Genomic DNA, 16,108 nt, shown 5'->3' with positions numbered 1-16,108 from the left:
GGTTTATCGTTCCTGGCTGACGTAGACGATCGGATTTGATGTCCGCCAAAAACATCTCAGAAATCCATAATGAATCAGAAGTATCATATCATTGATTGTACTCTAAAATCATACTCATACAGTGGAATAAGAAACGCATCCCAGTATCAAACACAATTATCGAAGTAAAAGAAAGGCCCGCAAAACAGTGTGGTCAATAACAAAAACGGTTCATGCCGAACGATTAAGATAATGCCGAAGAATAAAACAGCGTTAATCAAGCCTGCTCAATCAACATACTAAAAGATCGTCCCAAATGTGCCCTCTGTCAGAATAGACTTCCGAGGACTGCCTCGACCGTCTTCCACGGCTGGTTTGCGATGTCTACTCAAGTTAGTATGGACCTCACTCGTACAGTCAAGATGCATACCTAAAAGTAAATCCAACAAACAACCCTTTGCCCATTTGCTCCTCTCGGTCTGCCATCTCCTCCAACTGCCGCTGCTTGTCATGCACTTCCTTGTACTTCGCCATGTCGGCCTCATTGCTAAAGTCATCGAAATAGCCTGCATCGGTTTCCGAGTCCAGCTCCGGAACAAACGGCGCGTTGCGCTCTCGCAACTTGTTGAAATCAACCTCGGCAAAGTATTCATGGTCGTGAATCTGTTGAATGTTCTTGAATCGCGTCTCCTTCGCTGCCACCAAGCGTGTGATCAAGTCCCAAGTTCGACGAGATAGGAAATAGTTCGGATCCTCATACTGCGGTTTCCGTAACACCTTCTGCCAGCGCTTCAGATTCTGCCATGTCTCGTCCACAGTAGCACCAGCAAACGGCGGATATCCGGCCAACGCTTCAAACAGCATGCATCCCAAACTCCAGTAATCAACAGTGAAATCATAGTCCTCGCCTTTCAACACCTCAGGCGCCATGTAGTCGGGAGATCCAACTATGGAGTTGGCATAGTTGACCTCGCGTTCTCGAAGAGACCGATATCCTTCACGTCGCTCCGCTGCCGTTCGCTGTTCCATTGGTCGTCCAAACGGAACTGGTGTATTGCCGACTTCCTCTAATTTGATGCGCATTGATTCAATCTTTCCAGGGTTCAGCATACCCGCAGCTAGACCAAAATCAGTCAACTTGACATGACCAGTGCTGTCGATCAAGAAATTCTCCGGCTTCAAGTCCCGATGGATATAGCCCAGGTTGTGCAATGCATCGACGCAGCTAAACATCTCCGCAATGTAAAAACGGGCGTGACGGTTGTGTAAGACGCCGGTGTTGTTGAGTAGGGTCCGGAAATCACCACCTGGGACGTATTCCATGGCGAGATAGATCTGTTGGTCGTCTTGGAAAGCGTACAAAAGCTTCACCAGCCAATCGCTCTTGGCGGCGGTCAAGATATCACGCTCGGTCAAAATATGTCGAATCTCATCGAGCTTAAAGAGCAGCTTCTTGCTCATTATCTTCAAAGCGCACACTTCACGGGTATCTTTCTTCTGTGCCAGATACACCTGTCCATATCCACCTTGACCGACTTGAGTAAGAATATGAAAGTCACCCTGTCGCAGACGGGTGCGTCGTTTACGCAAATTGGCTCGTTCGCGACCGAGGTATTTCTGAAGTGCAGGCTCGTATTCTTCGACCGGAGTCTCTGGAGGTGCAGGGTAGGCGGCCTTGAATTGGTTGTATCGGGTTTGGCGATTGTGTACGTAGCTGAGTATGTCAAAGTAGTGGTCCAGGAAATCTATACTGTTATTAGTCACAGTCAAATGAAGGATGAGGGTCAACATACAAAGCTGGGTCACATTAGCCAGCCGCTTGACCTTTGGCAACTGAAGCTTCTCAAGTTCCTCCGCTGTCAAACCAATGCGTGTCTGATTTTGGGCCCTCCGTACACTCTCCATATTATCGCGCTGTTGGTATTGCTCAAGTCTAGAGACAGCAGCTGAATTGACATTGAGTCCCAGCTCTTTCCCCAAACGGGGCACGCTTGGGGGGGCATTTTCCTTATTCGATCGGCGTGTCGGGCTGCCTGGAGTCTGTTGGTAGGCATCTTGATGAATAACACTTCCATTGAAGTCTTCCAGTACAGACAACCCCTTGGCAGGAGAGCTAGGGGTGCCGAACCCCGATTTTGTTGGAGAAGATGGGGCTAATTTCATTGCTTTCTCGAAAACTCCAGGCAGATTCAAGGCACCAGGGGGCATTCTATTCTTGCTGGGGCTTCCGGTCGGCGTTTGCACTGGGCTTGTAAATTCATTTTGGCTGTGGGTGGGCGTGGAGGGTCGGTCGTAGTTCTCCTGACTAGCGCGTGTATGGAGAAGCGGCGGGGGGATAGGGAGGTTAAGAGGATTTGGTCGTGTAGGGGAGCCTGAAGTGAAGTTCGAACCGGCCATATTGTAAGAATGTTTTATCGTGGTGGTGAATTGTTTTGTCGCGCAAATGGCGACTGTGGAGTGTATCAGATCAAATGGCGGGGGGCGAGGAGCATGTGTTTACCGTTGATCAACACAATACTTTCATAAGACTCTCAATCAACAGTCAATTTGGACGAAGCGTTGCAAGGAAGAGAGAGGATGAAGAGGGACAGACTTCAGCTGATGATTGTGTAGAAGTAGGAGAAAAGTAGACAAGGGGGAAGAAGAGAGGGATGTATGAAGGGAGTGAAACTGACTGATCTCATCGGGTGGGGATCTCCATCTGGCAGGAGCAGCCCTCGACCAAGGAACGGCCAGCGGGAAGCCGCCCAGCTGTGCCTGAGTGCCTGAGGCGCCCGATCCAGATATCTGGTTGCCGGGGAAACAATCGGAGCATCACCGAACAATTCAGCCAGCCCTGTGCCTTGTGGATATTATTTCTTGCTGATTTGCATATATTAATTTAGGGATTGATGAGCTGAGATCTATTCAGCTGTCTTAGATTCATTGACAAGTACAAATGCAGTCATACATCTACTATGTACGAAGGAATACACAATTGTGTACCAAACATGGCTTACAGCACTCTAAACAACCCACACACCAGGATTACGATCGCTTATTCTGACGCACATCATTGCTCTGAAAGTTGAGAAATGCAGACTAGCAAAAGTTAAATATTGATTTCATACTCCATAAACATCACCTGCAGAAAACCCACCCCATAGCGCCAGCTGGACTCGGGGTCACCGTATAGTGGAGCTATCAACAAAAGCTATTGTGCAGGATCTGAAGGATCTCATAATCGGGAAATAATTCCTCTATCAGCACCAGACCCCAAGGATTAGACAAAGCTTCGATATCCATTCCTTTGTCATTCGCCATGACATGAATGGAAACAATGCATCATTATTCATAAGCTCATCCCACCACTTAAGCAGCACCTTCCTTTCTCTGGCCGGTCTATATCAATGAATTATCAGCATCTTTATCCCTTTAAGAAAACCAGGTTAAGGAGAACTTACGTAAAAAGCCAAGCCATAAGACGGAGTGGTAAAAGTAATCTTCGATCCCTTAGGGAAATAAAAAACATCACCGGGCTTAGCAGTGACTTTCTGTCCCGTCTCGTCCGAGATCTCAAATTCGCCTTCGAGAATAATCTTCATTTCATGGTAGGTGTACTCGTAGACGAGGGGGGTTCCCTTTTCCAGGCGGTAGAAACCGCAGGAGACCGGATGTTCGGCATCGTTCTTTTCACTGTAGACGAAGACATGTTAGTAAGAGACAAAGAGATGTATTGGATCCAATGCTTCTATTCGTACCTGCTGGAAATATCGCCCAAGAAAGCATTGTCATTTGCAATCAAGGGAGGCTTAAAGGTGCTCTGAGCCTTTTCATAATAAGTCATTCCAACCGGAGCCATTTTTGCGTCTTTTGCGGTTGTTGTAATGCTCTTCTTGCTGCCAGACACACGACTCAAAATGCTTCCCATTATATCTTTAAAAACGATTCTGATGAGGAACTTATATCTATATATTCGTTTTACTGCTGAAGATTCGATTAAAGAACAGAGGAACAGCCTTGGTATTATGGGGACATTCTCCACGCAATCGAAATAGGAAACCTGATCCTTTTAGATTTTTACCATATTCTTGACAGAGTACCAGTAGTTGAGTAATACAGAAGCTATCAATTGGAAGAGAATGCACATATCCCGACATGTGTCAACCAAGGGGTGGGTTCCTTTACTCCAAATCGTGTAGCTCTTGTCGAAATCGAATAGATTTGGATGACCAATCAGTTCTATTGGATTGGAAGATAAGAGATTCGATAATAGATGAGCATGTTCCTCTACCCCAATCCTCTTTCTGTGCGTACGTACATGCGGAGAAACTTGCGTGTATGAGGAGATATCTACTCAGCTGTGTCACATTATTCTCAGCTTTGATTTTACGTATTGCAGTTTTATATCCTCATCCCATCCTCTATCAAGGAAGTAATCATATAATAAATGACCTTAATAGATAGTTTTCAAACCGCTTATTATCTATGTAAGCAATATACCTGATTACATATCATTAATCAAATAACCAAATCTACATCTAGAGCGCGAAGAATAACCCATCCCCTCTTCCCCTCACCAGATAATTCAACAAACCACAAACCCCATTATAACGACAATCTCAGATAACCATACTACACTCAGGTATCCCTTTCGATACTTAAAACTGACTGATTCGTGCCCACACGTCCTTGGACACTGAAAAGGGAACTTATGGGAACATTTTTCCTATTTAGGAAAGAAAATGGTTCTCACAGTGAACTTTGTCCCGATTCGGTCTAGTGTGGTCCGTTTGCCCTAATCTCTGGGTCTTCGAGTTTGATTCAACTGTGGTACAACTGGCCGTTGATATCGATCCATGGTTTTCGCTTATCGGTGAGATTTGGCTATAATTGTTTGAGGGAATGTGGTTGTATGTTCTAGAAATGATTGTCAATTGCTCTGATAACTGGACAGCTACCTATAAATTCTGTTTCCAGATTCTGAGACATAAGAATGATTCATGGAAGTTGTGAGGCAGTTATATCAAGCATGTATCATTTCTAGAGGCTCCGCATTCATCATACATAGAAAATGAAGTAATAATATTTCCCTTAACGGAAGACTACTATGTCGCCAACAGTATCCTCGAACGTGTTTGACATCTTTTTCCAAGGTTCTAAGATGTAGTCATAACGTCGACCTGCCTCAGAATATCTCCACGGATGCAATAGTACATTTCGAGTAGAGTATGTTTTCCCAATATCGCACTGTATTCCACATGTCTGGTACCTATTTATACTATTTCAGTAGTATTATAGCTACCTTTACTACCAAATACTGCTACGTCGAGTCTAGAATCAAATCACATTCTCCCAAGGTAACCTGGCCTTTCCCCAATAGCGCAGCTCACCCAACAATAGGTAACCCGTAACCAGTAAACTTAATCACTCACCCACGCACCTCATGCCATCCTTCATAGGCAAAAATGTATTGACGCAAACCTTCTCTTTGACCACAGAAATTCCCCGTCTAGCGCGGCTAAGCGTAGAAAAGTAAGTACAGGCGAATTGCGTGATATCATTTTCGACTGTTGAGGATCTATCTTTATGACCCCGCCTTCAGTCTTTGTCGACTTTCAATCTCGTTGTCTTATTTAGTTGACAGGTATCAAGGATTGGTACGTTTATATACGCTCATGTATTTTCTCTGGTCAGTTTTTGAAATGCTAACGTGTCTCACTTGACAGCCAGATTTCGTCCCCTCCACCGCCGAGGCGGTCTCCAGGTATTTCCATTCTTAAATCCTACAATACTCCCGAAAACAGGAACGTGTGTATTTACGATCATCAAAGATATCCAATTTATATAACAACAAAAACACACAAAGGATATTTCTGAACCATAGCCGAAAGCCAAGGAAACATCAGACCCATGCGATCACACCCAATGCAGAAAAGAACAATCGTCACTACTTTACCCGTCTGTTTTGCAGCAGAGCGACCCAGGAATTTCCAAGGTGGTACCGATATCGATTGTCTTTGACGACAGGATTTGCTTTTTCGTATAAACAAACCACGAAAGCGAAAAAAGACAACCCGAAAGGAAAAGCGACATTTCAATCTGTTTATATTTCCCTCACTAATATCGGAAGACTCGAGAAGTACAGAATCGTTCGCGACAAGCAAATCACACCAGAAAAGAGAGAAGAAAAGAAGCCCGGATTGTAAATCCTCTTTTGTCTCCATCCAAAGCGCCAGAAAGGGAGGGAAAAAAAAAAAAAAAAAAAAAAAAAAAGGAAGCGAACGGCCCAAACGCGATTCCATCTTCATCCTTCGAAATCAGTAAGCCTTGCCTTTTCTCTTCCATTCGCCTCGCGACAAGATACAAAAAAGTAGACGGAAACAAACGCCTGACTGGATCGCATCGCCATACGGAAACGAGAAAATCGAAAAGTTGTCGCTGTCTTTGGTCGCATAACATCGTAATTGAATAAGAACGAAACATACAACATCAAGCAAGAAAAAGCGAAGCCAAAAGCACCTCGAACAAAAGTCAAATTACCTATACAAGACAGCCAAGATGCCAACCGTTACCATGACGAGAGAGCTCGAGCACTATGTTGACTCGCTCCGCTTGTTTCTTGATCGGAATCCTAATTTCCAACCAGCCAGTCCCAAAAGCGATCATCAAATGGACCTGTGCGCGACTGACTCTGGATCTGGAAACACTCAAAATCAAGACAGGAAGTTGACGCCTGATACTGCGGTGGAACAGAATGGGCAATATCGGCGTGAACAATGGAAGTCCCTGCCATCAACCCAAAAGAACTATGGAGGTTTTCGTTAGCTGTTTCCCTTATTTTTTTAGTCAAGGATGGTTTGTGTATTTACCTTCCCAGTTCCAATCTCTCATTACTCCCACCCAGTGGTGACTCCCTCTGACCGTCTGCTCAAAGTCAAGTTCTTCTACAATTGGTACTATCGATCCCTGTCTTCTCTGTGTAGGGCTTGTAGAGTACAGTCCTCCCAATGTTTGGGTGTTATCAATTGAAGACCCATACACCTTGCCTAACTTTGACGGATGATGATCTTCGTGTACCACCATAGATCCCTTTCGGCTTGCAGGACATGATCGCTGCTGCCGTAGTCGTTCTGCTTTTGCTGTATCTCTTCGTCTCCAGACCTCGCGAATCACTTCTACACATCGATCGATATTGCCGATGCGTAGTCGGTTCTGCATCGCAACCCAGCGTTGCATGATCCACTCCCGATCTTCTTCATCTTCAAACTCACAACTAGCGACAAACAAAGGAAATATATGTAGAATATTTGTCCTTGAAGAAAGGGGCACAGTAGCCAGTAACTTCAAGGTGTTATTTGCAAGAACAGAAGATGAAGGTGAAGGGATTTCGGGGACTGCTTGGTGTAGATAGAGAAGGATTGCCCATCGGTATGCGTACGCTGTCTGAATACTATCTTGAAGCTCAGATTGAGGGTCTTCCGGCGGATTGAAATTATCTGGGAGTACCCATCGATCAATCGCATTTTTGAGTTCCCGCGCTTGGGAGATGATTGCAAAGGAATTCCTTTCGGTCTTTCGTATCCGCTGCACAAGATTCGCTACATGGCCCATGAGCGGAAACAGAGTAGTTGCACATCCCATCAAAGGATCGACGTCGTGAACTCCATCTTCTGATATTGCAAAACGCGGGTCGCCTAGTTCCTCTGTGTCTGCCTCATCCATAGACGTAATTCGAGCAATCACATCCATGTATAGCCAAGTATTGTACAAGAATCGAATTCGTCCTAGCTCTTCTGAAGGTGGGTGACGCCGGACTCTATTCCTCAAAGCCTGCCGCATAAGAGCTCTGGCTCCTTTGAGATGTTGGATGCCAGTCGAAGTCTGTTGGTCCCATGTCTCCGCAAAAGCTAATGATAAAGTTGTCGCTAGCGCAGCATCGGTCTGCATTTGGCCCATACCCTGGACCATAAAGTTGATACTTCGGCGCATGTGCTCCATTCCAAATACTCGCAAGGCAGGATTATCCTTGGAAGAATGAAAAGCCGCCATTGATATAACAGCGTGATATAGAGCTGACGACTCCCTTGCCATGGGCCAGATTAAATTTCGCCACGGATTCTCACTTAATCCATCCTTTACCGACAGAATACCACAAGTCAATCGGTCAAATCGAACAATCAGTGACTCTTCGCTGCCGGGAGCAGGTTCAGGTTCTTGGAAGAGAATGGTCGCCATGGAGAGGTCAGGTGCAACATCGACCTGCGTAGTGGGCGGAGGGGTATCCCTGACAGGCCAAAGTTGAAAGCCGGGTTCTGATTGTCGAATTATATTCTCGGCATCTTCACTGTCCTCTTCCAACATTGATGTGAAGCTAGGTTGACTTGGTATATTCATTACCGCTTGATCGAGGTCAGTCGGTAAGGAATGTGATATTGAATCTAGCTCGGCACTTGAGAGTATGAAGCTAGACAATTCGGTCTCAGGAGTGTTCATGATTGTCGGCAGGTTGAATTCTTCCAAAGATGGGACTCCAAAATTGAGTCCATGTGCATTGTTGATGAGTGGTGTAGGGTCAGAGAGCATGGGAGTCTCAGGGAGTGATAAGTCATCTGGAAGAGAGCTGCTAATCGGTGAAAAGAAGTTCGGCTCTTTTGAGCCCAATAACTGTCCTGACGATGCCGAACTTCTTCTAGCTGCCTTGCGCGGCTGTGAATCGTTGCCGTCTGGATCAGGTGGTGGTGATGCTTTTGATGTTAGTCAGAATGATGTAAGTAGAAGCATGTCGAAAGAGCATCACCTTTCTTTTTTGGAGCAGCCTTGGGAACGGCCTGAGTCTCTTCGAAAGGCCTCCATTTGAAGTCTTTTTTGTACCCACCGCAGGTCACATTGCGTTTGTGACATTGTTGACAACTATCGGCAAGAAGAAAGAAAATTTTAGGAACGATTCATAATACGTTAAATAAAAGCTTACCTCGGCTTTGTTTCGTCACACTTTAGACGTTTTGCTTTACAGGTAATACAGCCTGTACTGTCAGCACGGCTCAGAATACTAAGTTCGGCCTGGAAAACTACCTACCGTTTCGACTTTTCGACTGCTTAGGGCGTGGAGTGCCGCTTGTAGGAATCAAAATAGGAGCAGATTTCTTCTTTGGACTTGTTGCAACGTTTCGAGTGTTCGAAACAGGCCTCTTGGATACGGGTGGCGGGATGGGAGAATCTAGAATGGCGGAAGGCGAAGGGATCCTTATTGTATCCATAACCATACAATGATTTCTCGCATCGAGCTGAAAACGCACCGGGTGTTGGTAAACATAACCAAAGAAAGATAAGAACTCGGATGGAGGGAATACACAAGCGTGGGAGTAGTGGAATGACGGTATAGACTCTATAGATAAGACGGACAAAGTGGAGTAATGTCCGTGAGGTATCTATATCAAGAGAAGTCTCTCTACTCTTGCCCCCTTTGCAAATGATGCACGATAAGCAATTTATTGATGTCAAGCAGAGTCTGAAATACAATAGACTTGTATGCAGGTCAATGACTGCACCGGGTATGTGAGTGGACGTCAATGTGTATAAGTAGATAGCCCTTCCAGGCCTTATCTTTTGCAGATGGGGAATGTTGTGTTAGTCGGTCAGGCCGGATCCAGATGGTGTGCGGAGATCAAAACAAGGAGCTTACAATTGGCAGATAAGTCGTCTTATGCGGGGAGCAACTGCGAATCACCATGGAGGCAGTTGGGCGGATTATCATCCATTGGGCATTGGCACTGCCAGCGATCAGCCGATAGGAAGAAAACGTTTTAATGGTCATAATAACTGTACAGTACCATGTTGCTAGTAAGAGCTGTTAGAAACTTGAATCCACTCTTGCGGACATGAAGAAATTGGCAGGCTCTTGTTCTAGCTTTGGCAAGTGAACGAACGTGAGATAAAGTTTGCAGCGCCCGTGACCGACTTGAGAGCAATCCGAAGTCTAGATGCACTGACATCGTAACATCGGATCTGAGAGCCAGTAGATATTGTCGAATGATTCTATCGAGATCAGGGTTCAAGGACACAAACACAGCCAAATAAGGAACGCATGTGGGGTAGTAGTACATACAGAAGATTTCGGCATGGCGAACAAGTCATGTCACATATAACTAGCTCGTACAAGACTCTTGTAGCATACTTGCCTGCGTTTCATGAGTTGTTCCAGCGCTTCCTGAGTCCATAGTAGACACGTCCAGAAACAGCGGGTCAGATTGTCAGCCACCAAACATCAACCTACCACAAAAGAGCGAGACGAGCGTTGCTGACGTGGATGAGCTCCAACTGAAACACGAATTTTGAGAAAGCTCATTATATGATGGCCCTGAATCAGAAGTATAAGGATCCCTGAGTGGCGATGCTGAAGTAATCTTGACATGAAGAGATGTTGAGGTGAGGTTCTCTCTCCGTGCGGCGGGCTCACATGATTTTCTCCGGAAACAGGCCGGCCCTGTTTACAATCGGCAGGTGCGCACTTGCCACTTTTGCGCCCTCTCGTCAGGAGGAAGACTCCTTCCTCTCGGATACGGATATCTGCTCCTCTTCTTCCAACTGGACAACCTTCTCGTTACACGGATTATCTGATATGACGGGACTGGCTACGACTCGCGACGAGGATGGTATCATATCACATGGCTGGCGTGGATATTTCAGCTCATAGCACTCTCGGGAGAATACGGCTGGGGAGGAATCATTCAGAACAAATGCGGTGATGTATGACATTATACTTTTATTGAACACTAAAAGAGATATGAATCAATTGGCTAACACACCACAGCTGAAGAACAGAAGGTAGCAGAGGACAAGCCCAGGCCCCAAGGCAGTCACATTAAGACGGGATGAAACCATGAGAAGAATCAACACACAGTCTTGTGTACCCCCTCGCCCATTCTCGCCATTCCGCTATGTGGCCGATCGATGGTCTGTTGTCCGAGCTCTTTGAAGTGATGACGTTTCCGCTCGAGGCGAGTTCGATCGGGATGAGTCTGGAGTCTGGAGAGGTCGACTGGGTCTGAATCAACCAACTTCTCGGTTACAGCAACGATGTCAGCAATCAGGCGTTCAAGAAGATCGGCAGTCATGCTCTCTCGAACCACCACACGCAAGATCTCGATCTTGTTGGCTGTCGGGGGAAGTGGATAATCTAGTGGAGGTCAGCAGATATGCAGAAAGGTGGGAGAGATGAGAATCCATACTAGGGATAATGTACTGCTTTGCTCGCAGTAAGATACTGACGCTCTCCTGCTTCACGTGAGGGTAATCTTTCTGGAACTGATCCGAGAATCGAAAAGCTACGACAGGTAGTCCGGGTACGTAGTCGGCAGAGGTTTCGCCTCCTTCACCAAGCACCGTGTCCTTGGCCGACTTTAGAGTTCTCTTGTGATGGATGCTGCTGACGCACGTGAACCAGCCTGTCTTTTCCAAAGCTTTGCTGAGCAGACGTGCGTTTGCGAGACAGTTTTCCATAATGTCGCGATATCCGTTGAACCCGAGATGAATGAGATTATAGTACTGCCCGATAACCTGTGCTCCGGGTCTGGAGAAGTTGAGGGTATAAGACTCTTCGGTGCCCCCCAGATAGTGCAACTCAAAGATAAGGTCCTTGGGAAGGTATGACTGATCGCGCCAGATGATCCAACCTAGGCCAGCGTACACAAGCCCAAACTTGTGACCAGAAGTATTGATAGACTTGACTCGAGGGAGTTCGAAGTTCCTGCAACCCAATAAGATTTGACTGATACTAGAGAAAACCGAAAAAAAAAAAAAAAAAAAAAAAAGACTCACCATTTTTGACCACCACCTGCGTACGTGAAGGGTGCAATGAACCCGCCACTCGCTCCATCGACGTGAATTGGAATGTCATGACCAGTTTTCGCTTCATACTCGTCCAACACCTTCGAAATCTCTTCCACAGGCTCATAGTGACCAGTGTAAGTGGATCCAAGGATCACAAAGACACCGATAGTATTCTCATCAATATTTTTGCGAACCTCTTCCGGATCAAGAGCAAAGTTGCTCTTCTCCGAAACGTTCAAAATACGTGCCTCCACATCGAAGTAGCGAGCAAATTTTTCCAAGGCTACCTGTGCATTGGCACCCATGAGAATGTTGGGCTTAGAGATATCCTTGCCGGCGGCCTTTCGCTTTTCTTGCCATCGACGCTGCATAGCTTTACCACCAAGCATGATCGCTTCAGAGGACCCCACGGTAGCAGACCCAATTGCTTTTTCGTTGGATTTCGCTCCCCAGAGATTGGCGATTATAGAAACGCATCGCGCATGCATGAGCATGAGCGCAGGATATTCATCAGCGTCTGCCAGGTTTTTGGCGAGGTTTTCGGCCATTAGTGCGTTTGCCTGTCGTTCCATATACGTTCCAACGAAGCTTCTACCGTCAACCTCCTTCGAGCTCTTCGTGTCAAGAAGGGCGTACATACCTAGCCAGATTCAAATTAGGACGCCCATCTAAATCCAATTCATCGCGAAGTAATTGCGCTGCAACTTCTGCAGGCGCGCCTTCTGTAGGTATACGAAATTTGGGGATAGGTTCCTTGCTAGAGTAGCGCGTCGTATAAGGTGTCGAACTCGCAACGGCATTTTCAGTGTGAATGTTCGTCTTGAGACTGTTATTCGAGCCATCTCGCAGAGCTTTGATGAGCTCATCGGGATCGACCTGCATTTTTTTTGGTCTTGTCAACTACGGCAGCTGCTGTATGAATGGGATTAAGACGTCGACTTACGTGGCGAGATAGCGTCATTGTGAACGAGCAAGGTTTGTACAATCAGAGAGTTCAAAAGTCAAAAAGGTCGACAGGTTTGAAAAAGAGAAGACAAGCAGAAGAAATACTTCTCAGACCCCGAGGCACGTCATAGTTTATAAATCCAACGGTTGAACGTGTCACAACTAAAGAACCAAGCTTTTCTAACGACAACAATTAATGCTCCGCGCTAAACTTCACTTGGACACGATTTTCACGCGGGGTCAATCTGGATCTTGTCCAATGATTTATTTGTCGACGTACATCATACGATGGTGGCTATCATATCATGTCTTCCAAGCTTTTAGTTAACTTAGATGTGCAGATATTAGTCAACAGACCCTTGTTGTTGACAGTTGGTTACTTCAGTGGGAATATCATTACCAATGCTATATTCTTTTACGAGGATAAATGACGTTCAAATTGAGTGAATGATTGATCCGATTAGTTTGCCTGAATTTCGTGGAGCTCCCAAGGTTACGATCATGACGTCACGGATATTCGCTCCGCATGTCACAGCTTCCAGACGTACCCAGAGTAAGTAAGTAAGCAAGCAATTATATACAGAGCAAATAGGGGGCGAAGTAGATTTGGACCTTAGTAAACTTGCATTATAAAGACCATGTATCGCTTGAGTTTCATAATGCGACTTTTTAAGCTTTCATCTGAGGGGAGTTGTCAAGTGAGGCAAGAGAATAGGGAGAAAACGGGGCATTAGGGCATAGGGTTAGGGTTTAGTGTATAGCTTCTTCGAGATAGAACCGCAGCAACACCCGCGCCATTGCTGAACTGCTCAATTCTAGTTCTCAGATCTAATAGATATTATGGTACTACTTATTCGACGTGGGAAAGAGAAGTATGTAGCAGGTAAAAAACACATCGAAACCGAACTCGCAATGTGAGATCGAACAAAATCTGTGTAATGGATCAGGCCATCTCTTCTAGTAGCTTCTTGCGGCGTGTATGGCTGTAGAGGAGCGTTTCCTTCTCAACTATTAAATTAAGATTACGCTGGAGGGGGGCATGAGTTGACTGATCTAGGTCAGCAAAAGGGTGGTTTGACTGCAGATTGCATACTTGAGAATTCGACTACCTCGGCCAAGGATGGAAGGACACGAGTCGCCGCAATATTTCAGTCAAAAGAGAATAATGACAATGTAGCTAGACATGATTGGTATGAATTGAATAATGCTGGAGAGATAGACATTCAGATATGCTAGTTAACTTTAGTCGGTCCTGGTAGATCTAGAGATAACTACCGAGGTAATCGTGATCTGTAGTCGGTCCCGCATCCATAAGAGCTTGAGCAAGAATACAATCCCATACTGGCGTACGTACTTAGATCTTACACGACAAGTCGCCAACCACCAGATCTTAAAAGGCTGAAGCCACGGCTTATTCTCCGATACCACGTACCGCGCCTGTGGAGTTACACACACACAAGTGGCACACCTAATCTGGCAATCTTCAGGGTAGGACGAATTATCTAGACAAATTCGGAATCAGAGTACGATCGTATGTTCTATATGGCTTGAACGACGCAGAATAGTCGCACGTACCAGGGTAACACACTTTGAACATCTCGGTAGGCGACCGAGACGGCTGATATCTGAGATGGTCAAACGCGAGCATCGACTGATACAAACAGGGGGACTCACATGACCCTTGCCCCATCGCATGAAGATACAAGTTACAACCTGACAGATAACTAGCAATGAGCCACATTCTCTGTTTTTTTTTTTTTCCCCTTTTCTCTTCGCCATAAGATTTCTTATTTCTTACACGCTTGACCCCACGGCCAGGAGTCGACAACGAAATAGAACGAGCCAGCTATCCGATTGGACCGGAAAAAAGTACTCTTTTTCGATGGTTTTTGAACTTGTTTACCGGAGAAAACAAAACCAATACGTAGCATGAATTCTAACTCTGAAAACAGCCTTTCGAGAAGATTAACGAGTGGGGAGTGGTTCCTGCCGGGACCACCATATTCCAAACGTAACCCTGAGAAGGAACGTGCCACTTTCTTTTTCATCAACTATCAAAAAGCCTATGCAAGAGATTTTCAGCCAGTGGCCATGTGAGTGGCAGGGTTCCATACTCATAGTGTTATATACCAGGTACGGAATACTCCGGTCCTATTTCGAATGAAACTCAGCCGTTAATGGACGGTTAAAGTTCGTCCTCTTAAGAGGCGAAGCGAGGAACATTACCATTCTGAAAGGAGAAATGCTACTGTAGGAATAACGTTATCAAGCTAAGGATCTTTTACATTCGATAGTTTGGCTGCTAGTTTCATAGCCATCACTTTTATATCTAGGATAATGCGAACTGGTTTGCTATTCTGAAAGCGTCCTGCGAATACGGAGCATGTAGTTGCTCCGTCCTCGGTATTTGGTCTTTGAATATCGGAAAATACTCTGTTTGTCTTGCATACGGTGGGTCTCCATCTCTTACACTTACACTGCTGTAAATACATAAGTACAGGCGCGTTCTTGGGTGCAATCATGTGACATTCTGCTATGCAGGAGCATCTGCAATTGAGGCTAAACGCAACCAGAGTTGAGATGCAGTCAGCAAAGGGACAGATGAAAGAATCAGAATAGAACGGTAACGCGCCCAATCCCCACTTTTATCGATATATCGATAAAATGATTGGCCAATGGATGATTGTTTATCTGGTACAGACATCGCGGAGAACGGAGTGATCGAAGGAATATCGGAACTTTCAAGGGGTTCAGACTTCAGACTGCAGAAAGTAATCCACATGTCATAGCACTCAATACTATTAATATGTATGCCACCTTTTTGGAGAGGCGGGTAAACTATTCAGAGTCACGAAGACCCGAGTCAGAAACATACAGTGCGTGTATTTTACTCTAGATTATTTCCAGTATAGTCAGGGTCTTGGCTTGTACCGACTTTAGCAGCGTACATATCTGACTAACCATCCACAGTTAGATTGGTGAGATACGTGGTCAACTGACCACTCGCAGAGCTTGCCAGGTTACCTGCAGTCTAACGCTGTTCGGCCTAGACTCGGGCCCTGGTCAAATCGATAGATTCGATGCCTAAATGCTTAGTGTACAGTGCAAGTGGGACTAGAATCGAGATGTAACGGTAATCAAATGTGTATATCCTATTCAATCATGAGATGACTCCTCATTCAAGAGAGTCATCCTGTGCAGTCATGATTCGGATTCTGTAATCAATACAAGCAACCATAAAGAGAACAATACTCTCTGTATGTAGTGCCGTCTATTGAGAATGGTTGAATACAATGAGTGGGGCCGATATTAGCGTGTTCTCGTCCCATTCCTCACCACTCAATCGGGCTTTCGCTGCCGAGTCTAGATGAGG

At 45.6% G+C, this 16,108-nt stretch overlaps 4 protein-coding genes across 6 annotated transcripts, besides 2 other annotated features; all 4 read right to left on the bottom strand.

The window, feature by feature from the left end:
- Positions 1–71: 71 nt before the first annotated feature.
- On the bottom strand, positions 72–2,376 carry TSTA_048000 (serine/threonine protein kinase, putative; the record flags this gene model as incomplete). Its single annotated transcript, XM_002485264.1, has 3 exons — positions 72–363; positions 410–1,724; positions 1,773–2,376. The coding sequence occupies 3 exons, from the start codon at positions 2,374–2,376 to the stop codon at positions 279–281; spliced, it is 2,004 nt and encodes a 667-aa protein (XP_002485309.1). The 3' UTR covers positions 72–278.
- A 663-nt stretch (positions 2,377–3,039) lies between these two features.
- Positions 3,040–3,947, bottom strand: TSTA_047990 (ethanolamine utilization protein (EutQ), putative). The gene is made up of 3 exons (XM_002485263.1): positions 3,720–3,947; positions 3,423–3,654; positions 3,040–3,360 (listed from the first exon to the last, which is right to left on the bottom strand). The coding sequence occupies exons 1-3, from the start codon at positions 3,887–3,889 to the stop codon at positions 3,331–3,333; spliced, it is 432 nt and encodes a 143-aa protein (XP_002485308.1). The 5' UTR covers positions 3,890–3,947; the 3' UTR covers positions 3,040–3,330.
- Positions 3,948–6,207: 2,260 nt separating this feature from the next.
- Positions 6,208–6,234: a microsatellite.
- Positions 6,235–6,254: 20 nt separating this feature from the next.
- On the bottom strand, positions 6,255–9,305 carry TSTA_047980 (C6 finger domain protein, putative). Its single transcript, XM_002485262.1, has 4 exons — positions 9,038–9,305; positions 8,933–8,984; positions 8,759–8,871; positions 6,255–8,705 (listed from the first exon to the last, which is right to left on the bottom strand). The coding sequence occupies exons 1-4, from the start codon at positions 9,222–9,224 to the stop codon at positions 6,808–6,810; spliced, it is 2,250 nt and encodes a 749-aa protein (XP_002485307.1). The 5' UTR covers positions 9,225–9,305; the 3' UTR covers positions 6,255–6,807.
- Positions 9,306–10,682: 1,377 nt separating this feature from the next.
- On the bottom strand, positions 10,683–12,796 carry TSTA_047970 (glutamate decarboxylase, putative). 3 transcript variants are annotated; one of them, XM_002485259.1, is made up of 5 exons: positions 12,734–12,786; positions 12,431–12,666; positions 11,779–12,378; positions 11,190–11,707; positions 10,683–11,137 (listed from the first exon to the last, which is right to left on the bottom strand). In XM_002485259.1, exons 1-5 carry the CDS (start codon positions 12,749–12,751, stop codon positions 10,851–10,853), a joined length of 1,659 nt encoding a protein of 552 aa, XP_002485304.1. In that variant the 5' UTR covers positions 12,752–12,786; the 3' UTR covers positions 10,683–10,850. The 3 variants fall into 3 exon arrangements, with proteins under 3 accessions (XP_002485304.1, XP_002485305.1, XP_002485306.1); XM_002485260.1 differs by having other exon boundaries at positions 12,431–12,796; XM_002485261.1 differs by having other exon boundaries at positions 11,779–12,796.
- Positions 11,748–11,771: a microsatellite.
- Positions 12,797–16,108: the final 3,312 nt, after the last annotated feature.

Source organism: Talaromyces stipitatus, genomic scaffold, assembly GCF_000003125.1.
Source record: "Talaromyces stipitatus ATCC 10500 scf_1105507295515 genomic scaffold, whole genome shotgun sequence".
Classification (NCBI taxonomy): Eukaryota; Fungi; Ascomycota; class Eurotiomycetes; order Eurotiales; family Trichocomaceae; genus Talaromyces; species Talaromyces stipitatus.
Note: the sequence above shows the minus strand (reverse complement) of the source record. Positions and strands in the feature narration are given on the sequence as shown.